Raw genomic sequence first — 17,187 nt, forward strand, 5'->3', positions numbered from 1 at the left:
AGCCCCCCGCTTTGACTCCCTAAGAAGACAAGAAAAAAAAAAAAAAAAAAAACCTTTTAGGGAAATTCAGAGAGAGAGACCCCCTTCCAGATAGACTGGTTGTGCAATAGGTGTCAATAAATGAGGTAAACACACAGAACAGAACACAAGTAATCCCCTTCACAGAGCTACATTAGATAGCCAATCTATCACTGCCACCTCAGAAATACAATGCAATTTTACAAACAACTTTGACATTGCACAGCACTCCTCACCACTTACTAAATATAAAACTATCACAATACAGATTTGTTAAAATACACCAAAAACAAAGTAAATGAAATACAGGAATATATGTCTATTATTTAATTGTAGAACCACACCCAGATTGTAGGAAGGAAGTCAGACAAGCCAGACACGCTCAGAGCCCTGGAGGCCTTGTCCAATAGACCGCCTCCCTCCTATTGGCCATTCCACAGCTGAGTCAGTGCTGGGCCAGCCAATCTGATGAAAGGACCCTTCTACCAGATGATTCCAGTGCTCCTTTATCTGAGATGACTTTTCCATATGTAGTGTCGCAGGTGGCTGGGGGGACGACCCGGCCCGGGTTGCCCTGGAGGACCGGAGGAGGGCTTACGCCTCCCCCAGACCACGTGGGGGCGAACGCCCTGGCAGCTATGGGGACCACGGGTACAGAGCTTTGAAGCTCAACCCTATAGGGGCCCGTGGCCACCGCCAGGGGGCGCCCCAATGCCTTGGGAGCCCTGGACCTCAGCACTTCCGCCACACCCTGAAGTGCTGGGGGGAAGAGGATCGGGGACACCCGGAGTGTTTCTGGGTGCACAGCCAGCACTTCCGCCACACTGGGGAGTGCCGGTGGAAGATTGTCGGGAGGCACCTGAAACACATCCGGATGATTATAAAAGGGGCTGCTTCCCTCCATTCAGGAGCTTGAGTCGGGTGGAAGAAGGACAAGGTCTGGGAGGAGGCAAGGAGGCAGCCTGAAGAAGGAAAGGCATTTGTGTAGTGGCCAGGACTTTGGGGACTATTGGGGTTGTTGTGCACTTACTTGTAAATATGGAGAAGGTGAATAAACATGTGTTGGGTGACTTTAACTTGTCCGCCTGTCTGTGTCCAGGTCTTCTTCCAAAGTAGGCAAACAACTTGGCAGTGAAGCGGTGGCACCAAGTGCCACATGTGAGTACCAAGATGAGAAACAGAATAGGTGAGTGTTAGTAACAGTTTATAAATATCATATTACTAATATTTTTATACTAATGACTAACAACAAAGATGCAGTATGCAGATAATCAGCAGCAACTCTACTCAGGATATGCTAAACTGAAGTAGTGAGTCTTCAGCCTGGATTTAAAAGCTGAGGCCAATGAGCTGGGTTGCCACATGTGCTGTTTTTTTTGGCTAAATTAGGCCATTTTTGAAAGTGTTGTGCAGTTATCATGTTTGAAACTCTAAGTTGTGAACCCAACACCCCTCCCCCCCAACTCCACGAATATAAAAATGATGTATCAAAAGTCTCAAACCTCAAAGGGGGACCTCCACCTGCTCTTGGGTTTTATATTGTGTATTATGTTCAGGAACCAGCTGAGTGTGATTTTTAGAATAAGTGGGATAAGTGCAAGGAAAAAGAGAAAGCAAAAAGGAAAACAACAAAACTGAGAAAGAAAACGATCACTGAGTGTGGGAAACATAAACGGAGGAGGTCAGACTGGGCATGATTTTAAATTTTCCTTTGGGATTAATAAAATTAATCTAATCTGATTTTATCCTTATAAATACTGTGTGGCCTGAATATCCTTTCTCTCTCCCCTATTCCTCCAAAAAATTCTGACAACACAGGAGATGCAAAAGCTTCAACCAATGATTTTAGAGTGAAGTTATGGTAGTTGATTACCCCATCTCAGTATGGTTTGGCTCCACCAGAACAGCCTGATCAGGGCTTAACATGGTAAGTACAAATATCTGGGATCACTAGTGATAGCTTATTATGCATTCCTTTATATTAGCAAATTCATGGACAGATACTGTAATAAAACATCTGCTGTGAATTAAATAATAATAATAATAATAATAATAATAAATTTTATTTATATTGCACTTTATACAAGTAGTCATTCTATTTATGGCCAACAGGGGTCACCACCAGATGAATATGATGCTTTTCAAATTCTTGCATTCAGTATAAGGACCTGGAGAACTACTTTCAAAATATTAGGAGTCCCCTAAGTGGCTAAAACGTAGTATGGTCCCAAATAACAGTATGGTTGTTGCCCCAAAAAGTCTGTCCAGGGCTCAACTGGAGTCACAAAGTGGAACTCCTAATGAAAGGCCCCAAGTCATTTATATGTAATATCGAGGTCCAGGCATCATCCTTGGTGCATTTTCAGAAATGGTAATGGACCACAGCGTAAAAGCTTCTTCCGGTTAATAACATTTCAAAGCTTGAAATGAAAAAGTGAGCTTTGGCAAAGACTTATCTGATAGGAGAAGACACACATTTGTAGAAGGTTATACCTCAGAGCATTGGAGGAGTACTGAACAGTCACCCTATATAGTACAAAGGGCTTTTTCCATGTAAAGGAAAGCTCTGTAGGGTATTTGGTCTTTAATTAAAAATAAAGCTAAAATCTATTATCCTTGGTGCATTATTCTAAGTGAGTCTCAGGAAGAATGACTTGAGTGGTGGACTCAATGGAGGAGAGGAGAATGAAGGCCAGGGCAGAGTCTTACTATAAAGACAAAGTGAGAATGGTGGCTTTGAAGATCAACTCTAATTAGAAAGACTTGAGTCGGCAACTGTCTAATAAACAATCCTTTTAAGGGCTACCAACTGCCAGTGTTGTCTGAGTGGTAATCCATTTCTCAATCAAACCCCAAGGCCATTCCAATAATTTGTAATTAATTCTGAGATATCTATCTTAACTTTTTTTATGTACAACAGGCCTATTATATATTTTTTTTTGCCATGTCAACAGATTAGTTGATAACTGTACAGTAAGTAATGTATTGTGGTCCAGAGCAGTGAAATGTTCAAGAAAGTTACATAAACATTACAGCTTTAAAAAAGCAAAATTTTTTACTGTACGTTTACCACAATACCTTTATAAAAAGGAAGACATGCCTAAAAATACATAAGCTTCATCAAATGTAATTAAAGCACCGCATTTGGATTCTAACACTCTGAAACATGGGCTATACAGAAAAATGTATAAACTATTTTCTGTTATACATAGATGTTTGGAATCTGTTTAGTACTCTGTATAAAGGAGATAAAAAATGTTCTTTATAAAATATTCGTTCAGCTACAACCCCAAATACCCCCAAATCAGCACTGATCGCCCGACGGACAAATAAAAAACTCGTAAACCATTTATTACTGTTAAAATGTACAACTTTGGCCGATCACTGAATTTTAATGCTGGCTGCAGTTGTTTTGTGAAAAATAATTAATTTCTCTTTAATTAATTAATTAATTAATTTCTCTTTTCAGATTTTACTTTTAATTCATAGATTATAGAGGGCGTAGAGAGCACAATTTTCCGCAAACAGAGTTTATACACAAGATCATACGTTTGTAATAACATATCAAACCAGTCAATCATCCATTCATTTTTCAAAGAATCGGATAAGCATCCATTAGCTCAGGACGGGGCGCCAGTTCTTCGCAGATTATGTAAATTTAAATCAGAGCGATACGATTAAATTTGGGGAAAAATTTTTTTTAAAAGAATCAAAAAGAACAGATCCCGTGAACCCATGTAAGGTAACCGAAGTAAAGTCATCATGACGTTTATACACCGAAAAATCGATCAACAGACATACTTCTTACTGTTTGTTTACAAATAGACTCAGGCAAATGTGTAATGAATATCAATTAAACGTATACTGTATACGATAAAAAGTACAGTGATAATATAATCTACAGTAAATATAAGCAAGTGTAAAGCGGCTGTCCGACGCGTTACTAAACAAAAGGTCCTCACTTACAGTCTGTTTATTTTATACCACTTCTCTTCCACTGGATCCTGTCATGATCGCACATGCTCCATATTTCGTCTGCAGCCAATCAAGAAAGAATAATAACAAACGTCAGGGCCTTTGGAATAAACGGAGATTTGTTATGGACTTCAATGGCCACCGTCTGCTCTCTGCTCTTCCTAAAAGAACTTTAAATCCTTACAACATCGAGAGTGACATTCTAATTTATGGAACTGATAGATTTACTAAACACGTAAATCTTAAACCTACGGCTATGAAAACGGGAAAAGAAAGTTCATTGTGAGTTTCTGTTGTCCTTTTTATTTAGACACGTGGCCCTTTTGTTTACTTTGATTGTTTACTGTGATTGTGATTCTGTCAAACTGCGATCACTTCCGTGTTCTTCCTTTTTAGCAAATTGACATTGTTGAGAAACAAGTTCTTTCAAGGAGCGCAATGCTGAACTGCATTGTCCGTTCAGTGCTGGATGTCGGCGAGCTGTTTTTCGGCGGTTCTGGTTTGTCAGAGAAGCTGAGCCACACTCTACCTCTGCTTTCTTTATTTCTGGGAGGTGTGGTTTTCTTTGTTGTTATTTTGTACAGGAGGAAAGATAAGTGTGCAGTTGGTATCGCTGCCAGCCCCAACTCCTTTCGTAAACTTCCCATCTTTCCGGAATCTACCGTACAGAGGATCCGAGCAGGGCACCTGTCTCTCCAAGATGTGCCGGTCAAGCGACCCGGGACACAAAAGAAGCGCCCGCAAGGAGATCTACCAAAAACGAACAAAAAGCGACAAGAGAAGAGAAAGGTAAGGGTTCACTGCTTAATGAATTAAAATAAAAGAGATTAAAAGAAAGTAAAGTAAAGGAGAATCCCATCGGAGCATCTGCTCGTGCATGTTGTACTATAAACAATACAACGGACCAATACAACGGGCGCGGCGCTGTCCAGTTACAACAATGGGGATTTAAAATGACAGTCATCATACTGCCAGGCTTTCCATCAAGCCATCCATCCAGTTCAACAAAACTCTGAAAATGTACGCCCATGGCGTAACTTATCTATTACTATTATTACGCGGTGCGAGTAATGCGTTACGATTTATTATGTTTAGAGTTACACGATATCCTATTTCTTGCATCAAATAAATGATGTTTTTTATGAAAGAAACGTCGCCTTTTCTTTCCTGTTTACTGTCGTCGGTCATTATTATTATTATTATTATTATTATTAATAATAATATTATATTATTATTATTATCTATCTATCTATTAACCGTCCGTCCTTTTCTTTTTAGACTTTTAGATCTCAAACATTAAAACTTTGGAATACCGTTGCTTTAGCCTTTAATTATTTTTAGTCAGTCACATGATTTAACAGATTTTAAGCGGCTGTTTCAGCAAATATATGTGGATGCTGGTATTGGTATGAAAAATGTATTGTTTCATTATTCAGTAATTTATATATAATACTTTTCATGGGCCCATCTTCCTTTTGTGATGTTTATATAGATGGTACAGGGATATTAGATTTCTCATGGGAGTACGCATTGTATTGTCTGGCACTTTTAGCAGGAAATACACCAGTAGGAGATCCAAAATAGCTCTTTGTTTTGTCCACCCTGCAAAGTGGTGTTGCCGCTGAAGTCTGGGCATGAGAAAGTGCACATCCAGCTTTTGAAATATTAGGGGGGTCATTAGGTGGTGACACCTTCTGGGTTGTCAATTCACAGCAAAAAGAAGAATATCACAGCCATGGACATCTGCAGAGAATTTTGCAGTGGGGTGCAAAATTTTTGCAAACTACAAAATTAATGAATGCTCATAGAGTCCAATATAATTAATAAGAAAGAGGGGTTCGCAGCATGTTTGGCTTATATTAAACAGCAATATTAGAAAGTAACCCCAAATTACATCTAATTTCTTGATTTTAAAAGGCATTTTTTACAATAAGCATTTCAGTTGGTGATAGTATGTTCCAATACATAGGTAAAGTTTAAGATTGTGAGGTTGAATAGAGAGGATTATAATATGCATGGCTAGATCAACTATCAGGGTGACATGGTTGTGGCCCTGTTCACAAAAAACCCTTAGCAGATGTGAGAGAAATAATGCCTAATGAAGAAACGTTCACACTTTCGTCTACAGTACGGGCACTCACAGCAGTATATTATCTCCAGCACACTTTGATCCTTGTGATTATAAACCTGTTCAATCAGGCATAAATAAAAAACATAAAAAGAAAATGATGAATCCTGGCTGGTTGACATTAGTGGGATATAATCAGAGAAGGTGTCTCATGGGTCTTATGAGATCATAGATTTAATGTGTTACCAAACTGCAGAAGAGTAAATGGATGGCCATTCAAAACAATAGCTCAGTGGTGCAGTGAGAACAATAATAAACAAAACAAAATACCCTGTTGTACTGAAAACTATACCAATAATTTAAAAAGGTAAATTAAATAATAATTTAAATAAGTGTGACTACAGTTGAGACCAACGAGAATGACCTTACAGATAGTCAAGAGAGGGTTGATATTACTGCTTCTAGCAGCTTTAACATTAATGCACAGTCCAGTTATCCAGAGTCACCAACATAAACATGAACAGTCAACAATGTGGCAGACAATGAGGCAACTGCAGGAGATAGGGTGTACAAAACGAAGCCAAACACAAACAAAGGACCCCCTTTCAATTTTTAAAATTTATTTGTCCCCAAAACACTCAGTTACATATCACTGATTTACCACAAAGTGGCATATGCCTTTTAAGAAAATGTTTAATTGATGTTCATTAACTGCAATATTAAAACAAAAGTTGAATGCCAGCAGGTGAGATGGTGCATTCGTCAGTTTGTGACATTCATTGCAATACAGGAACAAATAAAAAAGGAAGATGAAGTTGACCTGATATAAAGTTTGGAACCTTTTTCTACTATTTTCCTGTGCCTAATTTATTATTTGCATATGTGATGTTCTTAATTTATGAGGATATGCATGCACACGGTGGGGGTGTATTTGGTAGAGGTGGTGAGTCTGGAATCTTAATCTTGGCTTGATTATATAACAGTTAAATCCATGTTGCTAGAACACATGTAGACTGCACTTATTTTATCTGGACCTACTGTATTAAAACAGGTGCAGGAATGTCAGAGTTGCTGAAGAAAATTTGAGCCATCAACTGGTTGTCCTGTTTAATATTCAAACAAAAAATAAACAAAAAATATGCTCCTTTGGCAGCTTTACCCTTGTGTTTGGGCTTCAAAAGGGTACTGAGAATAGATCTGATTTCTAGCCATAGGTCAGGGTCAGTCTGCTCAGGAGTTCCATCTGTCGGGGTTGCGCTTGCCAAAATGATGCCTCCTTCTGGGAAGCTGGGGCTTTTATACAGTAGATGGTGAAGCAGAAGGGCTGAATCAATTGCCTTCACTGGGTGGTTTTGGCGGGGAGAGAAAGAGATGACAATATTAGTTATTACATACCTCAACAGAGCCAATCCTCCAATGCACATGCCATGATACATTTATATGTCAAAAAAGGGCTGAAATCGATTGAAGGCTGTAGTTGTGCTTTCATTTTGCCTGTACTAATGTCAACAAACTTAAGTGCCCTTGAAAGCCATTAACCAGGTTAATAAAATATACACACAAACAGAAACATCTGTATTACAGTCCACCAAGGATTTCTGCATAATATAATACATCCAAATCATTAATGACCTACTTGTTTAATACTTCATAGACCCAATAGGGTGTATGTTTAGTTGGAGTATAAAAGTAAACACAATTTTAATCACTTTTTGAAATAAATTAGATTTCCTCTTACACTGGAATGGTCATGTAGAGTTACATAAACAAACATTTAAAACACATAATGAAACAATATAATGCTTAGTAAAATAAAACTTTAAAGGAATGGTTACTTACAGACTGAAAAATTGAACGGCTTTTGGGTGGTGGGAGGAGGGGATAGTTTAGGTGCAGTTACACTGTTCTTGTCCATTTTATTTGTAACATTTTTAATTCAATAATGGAACAAAAAAAAAGACACTTTTAAGCAATGCCAGCACAAAATGCAGTCCTATTACCAGAAGACTTGTGGCGCATTTTTCATCTTTTCTGGACGGGTAGGAAATTCAGAGTTCTCACTGGTGCACTTGTGCATTTTTTCACATTTTTTTTGGATGCAGATTCACAATAAGGGATTCAATTTGGACAGTGAGCTTTAGATGCAAGTATAAAAAAATAACGTTTCGGAAAGAGTGATTACAAATAGTGAAGGATTGGTGTACAGTTGGTAGTAAAAGCCTGAAATGCAATTTAAAAGTTGAAAACTCAATATGATTAATAGTCTAAAGCCACTAACATAAAGAGATCAATACTGAAACAAAATATATCACCTGGAGCTTGTCCCCCCTTGCCCATCCGCAAACGCCCATGACCACAGAAAATAATAAATATTTTTACTACTCACATCTATTGCCCCCCCTCAAAGAACCCCCCAAACATTTTTCTAAGCAGTTGTTTATTTGGTATCATGTAATTTTCTGTAGTTCATGTCAACAGTTTTAAACTGTGGAGGAGTTGGCAGCGCTGCACCTACATTATAAGGCTAATGGGTGTAAATAAATTTAATAACACACAAGTAACATTTACCACAAGAACAAAAGCATTTATTTATATAGCACATTTTCATACATGAAAGTAGCTCAAAGTACTTTACAATAATAATAGCTAAGAATAATTACAAAAACTAAAGAACAGCTATTTATAACAGTGGCAGAAAATGATGTAAAAGACAGGAATAGGTGGAGACGGATGATCCACTGTGGCGACGCCTAAATGGGAGCAGACGAAAGAAGAAGAAGAAACCCTTAATATCAAGCTTAATTACAGACTATGGTCAGATGGCCAGGGAGGACAGGAAAATAAAAACTTTAGTTGGCGAGATGTTGGAGAAAATCAGCATGTGGTGTTCCAAGACCAAAAGACTGCCCAGACTCCCCTGGGCATGCTACAGTCTATGAATGTGTCACCATTATTTACGTTAGGGTAGTATGCAGCCTCTCCAGGGCTTGTTCCTGCAGTTCATTTAGTGCAGCCAGAATAAGCTTGTTACTCCTATGTATCAGAACTGAGCTAAGTGGATTTGAGAATGCTTTGTTTTTCCTTAACATTTTTATTTATAATTAATCTTCAGTACTTTTTGAAAATAAAAGCATTCTCCTTATCATAAAGCATGTCATATAACATAATGCCAAATAATATTATTGTTACCTCATACTTCACTAAAAATCACTAATAAATGCATTTGGTATGATGTCAAACATGTACCACTTAAGAGACTCCATACTACAAATTATAATATGGAGCAGAAAAATCAACAATGAAAAAAGTTAATACCATCAGTTCAAGGCAAAATACATATTTTGAGGCTGTTAAAGATGCCAACAAGATTGTTCACTAGACTACCTAATTTTTGAACTCCTGGAAGTTTGATTTATTCTAGATGTAAAATTGAATAACTTGATGTATGTTTTTTGAAATTGAAATCCCTGTTACTTTGTAATGTCATAGTAGGCTCAACTCTGCTGTGACCCAGAACTGGATGAAGCAGGTTTTAGAATGTTATGCATTAACATTCATATGTGAATTTCCCCTTGGGATTTCTGAATATCCCCTTGGGATTAATAAAGTATCTATCTATCTATCTATCTATCTATCTATCTATCTATCTATCTATCTATCTATCTATCCATTTTCCAACCCACTGAATCCGAACACAGGGTCACGGGGGTCCGCTGGAGCCAATCCCAGCCAACACAGGTCACAAGGCAGGAACCAATCCCAGGCAGGGTGCCAACCCACCGCAGGACACACACAAACACACCAACCCACACACCAAGCATACACTAGGGCCAATTTAGAATCGCCAATCCACTTAACCAGCATGTCTTTGGACTGTGGGAGGAAACCGGAGCGCCCGGAGGAAACCCATGCAGACACGGGGAGAACATGCAAACTCCACGCAGGGAGGACCCGGGAAGCGAACCCAGGTCCCCAGGTCTCCCAACTGCGAGGCAGCAGCGCTACCCACTGCGCCACCGTGCCGCCATCTATCTATCTATCTATCTATCTATCTATCTATCTATCTATCTATCTATCTATCTATCTATCTATCTATCTATTATTGCTCTGTAATGGCAAAGTATTAATAATTATTAGATTTGTTTAATCTGAAGTAATTATATGTAGAAAAAAAATGTACACATCCAACCAATCAAAAAATTCTGAATTAGCGTACACTGCCCTAATTCGGGGTGTTCATAAGACATGTAATGGTTTACTTCACAACGTAGTAGTGAGAAATAAAAAAATATAGTTGCATCAAATATTTGAAATATTAAAATGGGTGCTTCAATTTAATGTTTAAAGTTTAAATATTCTAAATTGTTTTAAATATGTATAATTTTTCACTCTTGGATAGATGTCCATAGAGGGATAGCTTCCTAGTAGTGACCAAAAATAAAAAAATAAAATCATATTCATAATCACTGACCTTGAAATAGTCTAGAACCTGCTTATGGTTGAAATTTGTAATTTTTAACCTCCTGGGAGGAACTGTTAGAAGGGTACGACCACTGATATACAATCAAATATGAAAACACGTTATTATATTCATGAGCAGCAGCCATGGAAATGCAGAAAAGGACACTCAACATGCCTATATTACCAATCCTCATTTTTTTAAAGTTTTGTGCAATGGAATAGCTTTGATCCCTCATTTCCTATTAGGAGTGAACCCTTGGGGTCCTTTGCTGTGGCACGCACAACTTCAAGTCCTTCTGATACTTTTTGCTGGACATACCTATTGGTTTTCTCTATATCATAAGTGTGTAATTTCTTGTAGAACATACAGTATGGTCCAAAAATGGATAGGTTTTTCTTTGGATCTAGAGGGTCAAAAATAGTAGGGAACCTCAAAAATATCGACACCTTACATTAATATAGAAAGATATTTTGCAATTAAATTTAACAGATATTCTTAAAGGACTATTTTTCTTTATTTGAAATACCCATGTAGTGTAGGCAATCATGCCACTATAAGACATTTTAATCTTTGGAAAGAATGTAGATTTCATTTTTATTATGATATAATTAGAAATTACATTTTGTGTAGTATAGTGTAACTAACTCTTCACCTTAACCTTTTTTTCTCCATAATAATCAGGCAACAGAAAACAGAGCATCTGGTGATGACAAAATCCAAGACTCCACAGATGTGAACAAGAAGCTAAAGGTAAAATACTGTATATCATAAAAGAATGAAACATTAGACTAATAGCCTGAACATCAGGTAGATGAGGCTGCATTCATCTAAAATGCAAGTTACAAATCACATTAGCAGCAACAAGGCCATTGTCCCATGTAAGATACAGAACAAAATGGCGACACAAGTAAGAATATAGCGCTACAAGCTGGCGACGTGAAGACATCAGCATTATAATGATTGAAAATAGAACTATAAGGAAATAAATATAAATAATATATGAAACAGGAGTCTGGTGGCCCAAAAGCTTTGCTAAACCAGATGTTAGGAGAGTGGAGTGTAAGGACTTGAAGTAGCTGGAGAAAGAGAGGCCACATGAAAGAGAGAATGTGGAAAGAAAGAGAAGAAGAAGACTACAGAAGCTACTCCTCTGGTAGGCAAGTGAGCCAGCTAAACTATTTTATAGAAAGGGTTCAAAACCCTTTATCGAAAAGTCCAAAGAGGCTGTGTAGTGTTATTGTATTTTATTTGTTTTTGTGTACAGTACTGCTCTCTAATATCCATTATTCTTCTGTGTCAGCATCATTTTTGTATTGAAATCCTTTTCTTATTATACTTGTAAATATGCTTCTGAGTGCTGAACACTTGTCTTTGGTTTAGATTAGCAGTATATTTTAAAAAGGCTTAACTTTAAAATTCTCAGATTCTTATGTAATTGTAACCCAAGAATCAAGCCATATGAGTTGTGGCCCTGCAGCTTCCAGAATACAGTTTGGTACAAAGAGAATGAGACTGAATCAGATATAGCTGAATGCTATAATCCCTCCTAACCCATTAACAGCTGTGTTCGGTGTCCTTCCAGATGGACTTGAATTGGAGAAGGACAAACAAACGGTGATTGCATTCACTACACTCTTGGCATGCAGACTTATTTTGTTAAATTGGAAGAATCCTAATTCTCCTCTTATAAGTCAGTGGGAAACTGATGTTTTATATTATTTGAAATTGGAAAAAATCAAATTTTCAGTTAGAGGATCTGTACAAAATTTTTTCAAAACTTGGCAGGATTTAATCAATATTATTTTAGAATAAGAGAATTAACTATTATTGTATTTAACTCCCTTCTCCATCTCTTATTTATATAGATATTTACTTCTCCCCTTCTTTTGTCTAATGTTGCCTTATTAAAAAGCTTAAAGAAATTTTCCTTTAGCTAAGCTCTCCTTCTCAGGGGTGGGGTTTGATTTGTTTTCAAATTTGTTGGGTTATAAATTGATCTGTTTGTATGGAATGATTACAATGAAAATTAATAAAATAAAAATATTAAAAAAAAAAGATATAGCTGAATGCTGGAAAATCAAATCAATCCTCTTATTATATTTTTCTGATTTATATTGCCATTTTCCAATTTTAAATGAATTTTTGCTGCTAAGTTTATCCACACAATAAGCTGGAAACTATAGGTTGAGCACACTGCAAGACTCACAGAATTTGTGGTGGAAAGTAGATCATTGTTTGTCTTGGAGTCCTTTGGGTGCTCTAGAGCCATAATGGAGAGAAAAGCTCTGGTTCCTAGTTTGAAGATGATATGTTGCCATTACTCTTTTAAATCACAGCACTCTTACAGAGCCTGTAAAAAGCTTTCATCCCCTTGGGAGTTTTCACATTTTCATGTTATTCAATATCGAATCACAGTGGATGTAATTTGGCTTTTGTGACATTGACAAATAGAAAAAGACTCCTTAATGTTAAAGTAAAAACAGATCTCTGAAAGTGGTCTCAGATAATGACAAATATACAACACTAAATAACTGATTGCATAAGCATTCACCTCCTTTAATATGACACACCTAAATCTTCACTGGTGATTTTAGAAATCATATAATTAGTTACGTGGAGATCATCTGTTTCAAGTGATTGTAGTGTAAATGCACCTAATCTGGAATGTCCAATTTATGGTGAGTTAGTATAATGAGCTAACCTACACAATGAAGACAAAAGAACACTCCAAGCAACTCTGTAAAAAGGTGATTGAAAAGCACAAGTCAGGGTGATGGGGACAAGAAAATGTCCAAGTCAGTGAATATCCCTCTGAATACTTTTAAATCAATCATTAGCGAATTGAAAGAGTATGGCATAGCTGTAAGCATGTGCAGAGCAGGCTGTCAACAAAAAACGAGTGATTGTGCAAGAAGACTAGTGAGGAAGGCCACCAAGAGACCAGTGATAACTCTGAATGAGTTATAAGCTACAGCAGCTAAGATTGGCAAGACCGTGCATACAACAGCTGTTGCTCGGGTGCTTCAGCAGTTCCAGCATTATTGGAGACCAGCAAAGACAAAGCCATTGTTAAAAAATGAACATAACATTTCAGCTAGAGTTTGCCAGAAGGCACATAGGAAACTCTGAAAACTGTTAGAAGAAGGTTCTATGGTGTGATGAGATCACAACTGAGCTTTTAGGCCATCAACCTAAAGCCCGTAACCAAACACCAGATATAATCAAAAGCACACCATCCCCACCATGAAGCATGATGAAGGCAGCTGTGGGGATGCTTCTCTGAAGTAGTCCCTGGAAGGCATATGAGGTAGAGGATCAAATGAATGCAGCAAAGTATAGGGAAATCCAGGAGGAAAGCCTACTGCAATCTGCAGGAATCCTGTACATTATAAGAAGACTTGTGTTCCAGCAAAATGACTCCAAACATGAATCTAAAGCTACAAAGTAATGACTTAAAAACAACATTAATGTCTGCAGTGACTGAGTCAGAGTTCAAATGTCAATCTAGCTGAGAATTTGTGGCTGGATTTGAAGAAGGGTGACCACTCACTATCCCCTTTCAACTATGATAGAGCTTAAGCAGTTACTGTATGTAAAGAAGAATGAGGAATGACTGCAGTGTCCATATGGGCAAAGTTGAAAATAGACTTGAGCACACAGACTCAAGGCTGGAATTGTTGTGAAAGGTGAATTTACTAAATACTAAATTGAAGGGAGTGAATACTTATGTGATCGATTATTTGTGTTTTATATTTGTACTTTGCAGAGATCTTTTTTCACATCAGTGATCAGTGTCAAAAACATAGTCTATTGTGATTCAATGTTTTGTAACAATAAAATGGGAAAACATTGAAGGACCTGAAAGCTTTTTATAGACATAGGAAATGTATCTCCTGAAGGTCTCTTCTCCATTGTAGTCTCATTGTAATAATTTACACAAGGCTTGGTCAAAGCCCATTTGGCAAAAAAGTATGTAAGTTTGTATAAGCTATTAATTGGACCAGAGTATAATAAAACATCTTTGTTCTCATCTCTGGTAGCATGCTGATGATTGTACTACAACACATGTATAAGAGATGTTATAATAAACATTTTTGGTTAGGCAATTAGGTTTGAGAATATTACAAACTGATTGAATGATGCAAAAATTTCTAAGGCTTGTACCAAATGTCGTTTGTTTATATTTTTGCTTGGTTATTTATTTTCTTAGCCTAAGAAGAAGAAAAAAAAGGCAGAATCGCTGTTGGATATGAATATGAAATGGACATTTTCTGGAAAAGAAATTGATGACGATAACTCAGGTTAGTGAAACTGATACATAATCACTTGTCATTTCAAATAGGCAATAATTCTTAATTTGATTTTCTACACTGTAGTATGCTGGACCAGTAACATCACAAGAGATGCCCACCAAATCAATCAGTTAAGAGAGTAGACTCGGTTTGCAATGGAATGCACTCTTGACCCACTGGAAGTAGTAGCAAATGAGAGAATAAAAACAGAAGTGATTGCCATTTTGGGCAATGTTGCACATCCTCTCTGTCACACTAATGCTGAGTTCTTTCAGCAAATTAATTATTCAGCATAAGTGTGTGAGGATTCATGACCAAGGCTCCTTCGTACCTGCAGCAGTACGCCTTTATAATGCCTCTCTTTGACTTAATATCTTGTATCTTAAGCCAAGTCAGACGTTTTCTGATTTTTTTGGAATTCTTGTGTGTATTTGAGAGGTTCAGTTTTGTTGTTTGTAATAATATTTCTTGAGTTTCTGTAAAAAGCTAAAATTTCCCATTGGGAGGAAAAATAAATTACTAGCTGTCTATCTATCTAGAAGTAAGACACATAAAAAAACTTCTTTTTTATATGATATCTGATAGTGTTAAATCTGGCTGTGTATTTACAAAATGTTATTTAGCATTTTAGTGAAATATGAGTTTATTGAAAAATGACATATTGGAAATGATTGACTTTCTAAACTGAAATGTTTCATTTTATAAAAAAAAAAAAACATTCCGTCTGATATTAATCTGTTTTTAAATGGCAAAACATGATGAATGATATATTTGACTTTTTACATGGTTGTGTAGACAGATTGCTTTTCGATTGTCCCAAATCATTCTAAAATCATATTTTACAAAAAAATTACATATTCAGCTGTGCAACATGTTAAGATGTAGACATTCATTTCAGAATGTGACAAACACTACTTTGCTTATAGTACAAACCACTATATATATATATACAGTACTTCCAGCAAATGCCTCCCAAGTATCCATGTGGCAATGTGAGGTTTTATTGTTGCTGGACTTAGATGACCAGTGCCCTGTCAAAGAGATTGTTCCTGCCTTGTGCCCTATGCTTGCTGGGATAGGCTCCAGCATCCAACAACCCTGCTCAGCATTAAGCGGGCTTAGAAAATGGTATGGTATGGCATTATATTTTCCCATGGGGAAATTCAGCTCTTACAGAAGTAAAGAAAAATCGAAACACAGTCCTTGAGCCTCACAAACCACGACCTGCCAGAAAGATTGTCCAATATTGAGGACTTAAAAGCTTTAAAGGAATGGCTAGATGGTAATGAAAACATTGAAAAAATCTAAAAGTATCATCCTCATGGTGATGCCAGCTTTGTCCAGATTAAAATAAGATACAAAAACAACTATAGTCATTCAATTAGGATGCTAAGAATTAGACTACTGTATAGTTTGGCTTCATATCATTTGCACATTACTTATCTTGCAAAAAATCCTGAAGGATGTCAAAAAGGAGCAGTTGGGAAAACAAACAGAAATAATATTGTCACCACAGACCTAATGTGGGTTACTAACCAAGGATACACTTTTTGCATATTATGGGCTATCAATTAACATTCCCACTTTTGAATGAAAAATTATAGACATTTACACAATTTCCCAAGTGTCATCCCTAAGGGGAAACAATGGACAAAATCTGCTATGTTTTAACTAGTTAATGCTTAAAATTGAGTTATGTTTTGGCTTTACATTTATGATTTACACACCTTACATATTTTTAAGAATTATTCTGGAGATATACTAACAAGTTAAAAACTGAAAGTTGGTCTCTGTGATATTTTAGATGTTGGTTTTAGTGAAGTTAATAATTGGTGGTTCAGTTATTCTCTGTTAAATTTAACACGTTAATTTATATTTACATTTATTGTTTAAGGTGGTTGGATGACTCAAATAAGCAGCCGAGAAAAACGCCAAATCAGGAAAGAGCGTTTAAAACTCAGAGGTGGGCAATTTCTTTGTATTTTTAATTTTAAGTTTAACTTTTGTTACAAACTCAAGACACATATTGCCATTTGTATTATAGGTCATTTGCCCACATGATGTGCACCCACCAGCTAAACATAATAGGCCTCCTTGTGCTATACCACTTTCTACAACCAGGGAAATAAGGAAGATCATTTGTGTTAAAATTAAATGCAATCCAACATGTTAGCTACATTGCAAATCCCATGCACATGCATATTGTGCAGTTATCCCAACTGTTGTTGCCCCTTGCCTTTTATGCTGATTGGACATTTAATTTGAATTCAGTTTTGGCATGATTAATGTGTGGTCTTGAATTGAAACACAGTACACTTGGAAAACCCACTAAGCAAAATGTGGTACGTCTGCTTTGCTTTCAGTTATTACAC

The 17,187-nt window shown here is 36.8% G+C and overlaps 1 protein-coding gene across 2 annotated transcripts in view; it reads left to right on the forward strand.

Moving 5' to 3' along the window:
- The first annotated feature begins 4,041 nt into the window (after nucleotides 1–4,041).
- LOC114648399 (uncharacterized) overlaps nucleotides 4,042–17,187 on the forward strand; it is a 42,348-nt gene continuing 29,202 nt past the window's right edge. Inside the window, exons 1-4 of one of the 2 annotated variants that reach the window (XM_051924975.1) lie at nucleotides 4,042–4,782; nucleotides 11,205–11,273; nucleotides 14,734–14,824; nucleotides 16,710–16,778. In XM_051924975.1, the coding sequence (XP_051780935.1) occupies nucleotides 4,432–4,782; nucleotides 11,205–11,273; nucleotides 14,734–14,824; nucleotides 16,710–16,778 (580 nt within the window). In that variant the 5' untranslated portion in view covers nucleotides 4,042–4,431. The remainder of the gene's footprint in view (nucleotides 4,783–11,204; nucleotides 11,274–14,733; nucleotides 14,825–16,709; nucleotides 16,779–17,187) is intronic. The other variant, XM_028797404.2, reaches the window with a different exon arrangement.

Source organism: Erpetoichthys calabaricus, chromosome 3 (genome assembly GCF_900747795.2).
Source record: "Erpetoichthys calabaricus chromosome 3, fErpCal1.3, whole genome shotgun sequence".
In the NCBI taxonomy this organism is placed as follows: Eukaryota; Metazoa; Chordata; class Cladistia; order Polypteriformes; family Polypteridae; genus Erpetoichthys; species Erpetoichthys calabaricus.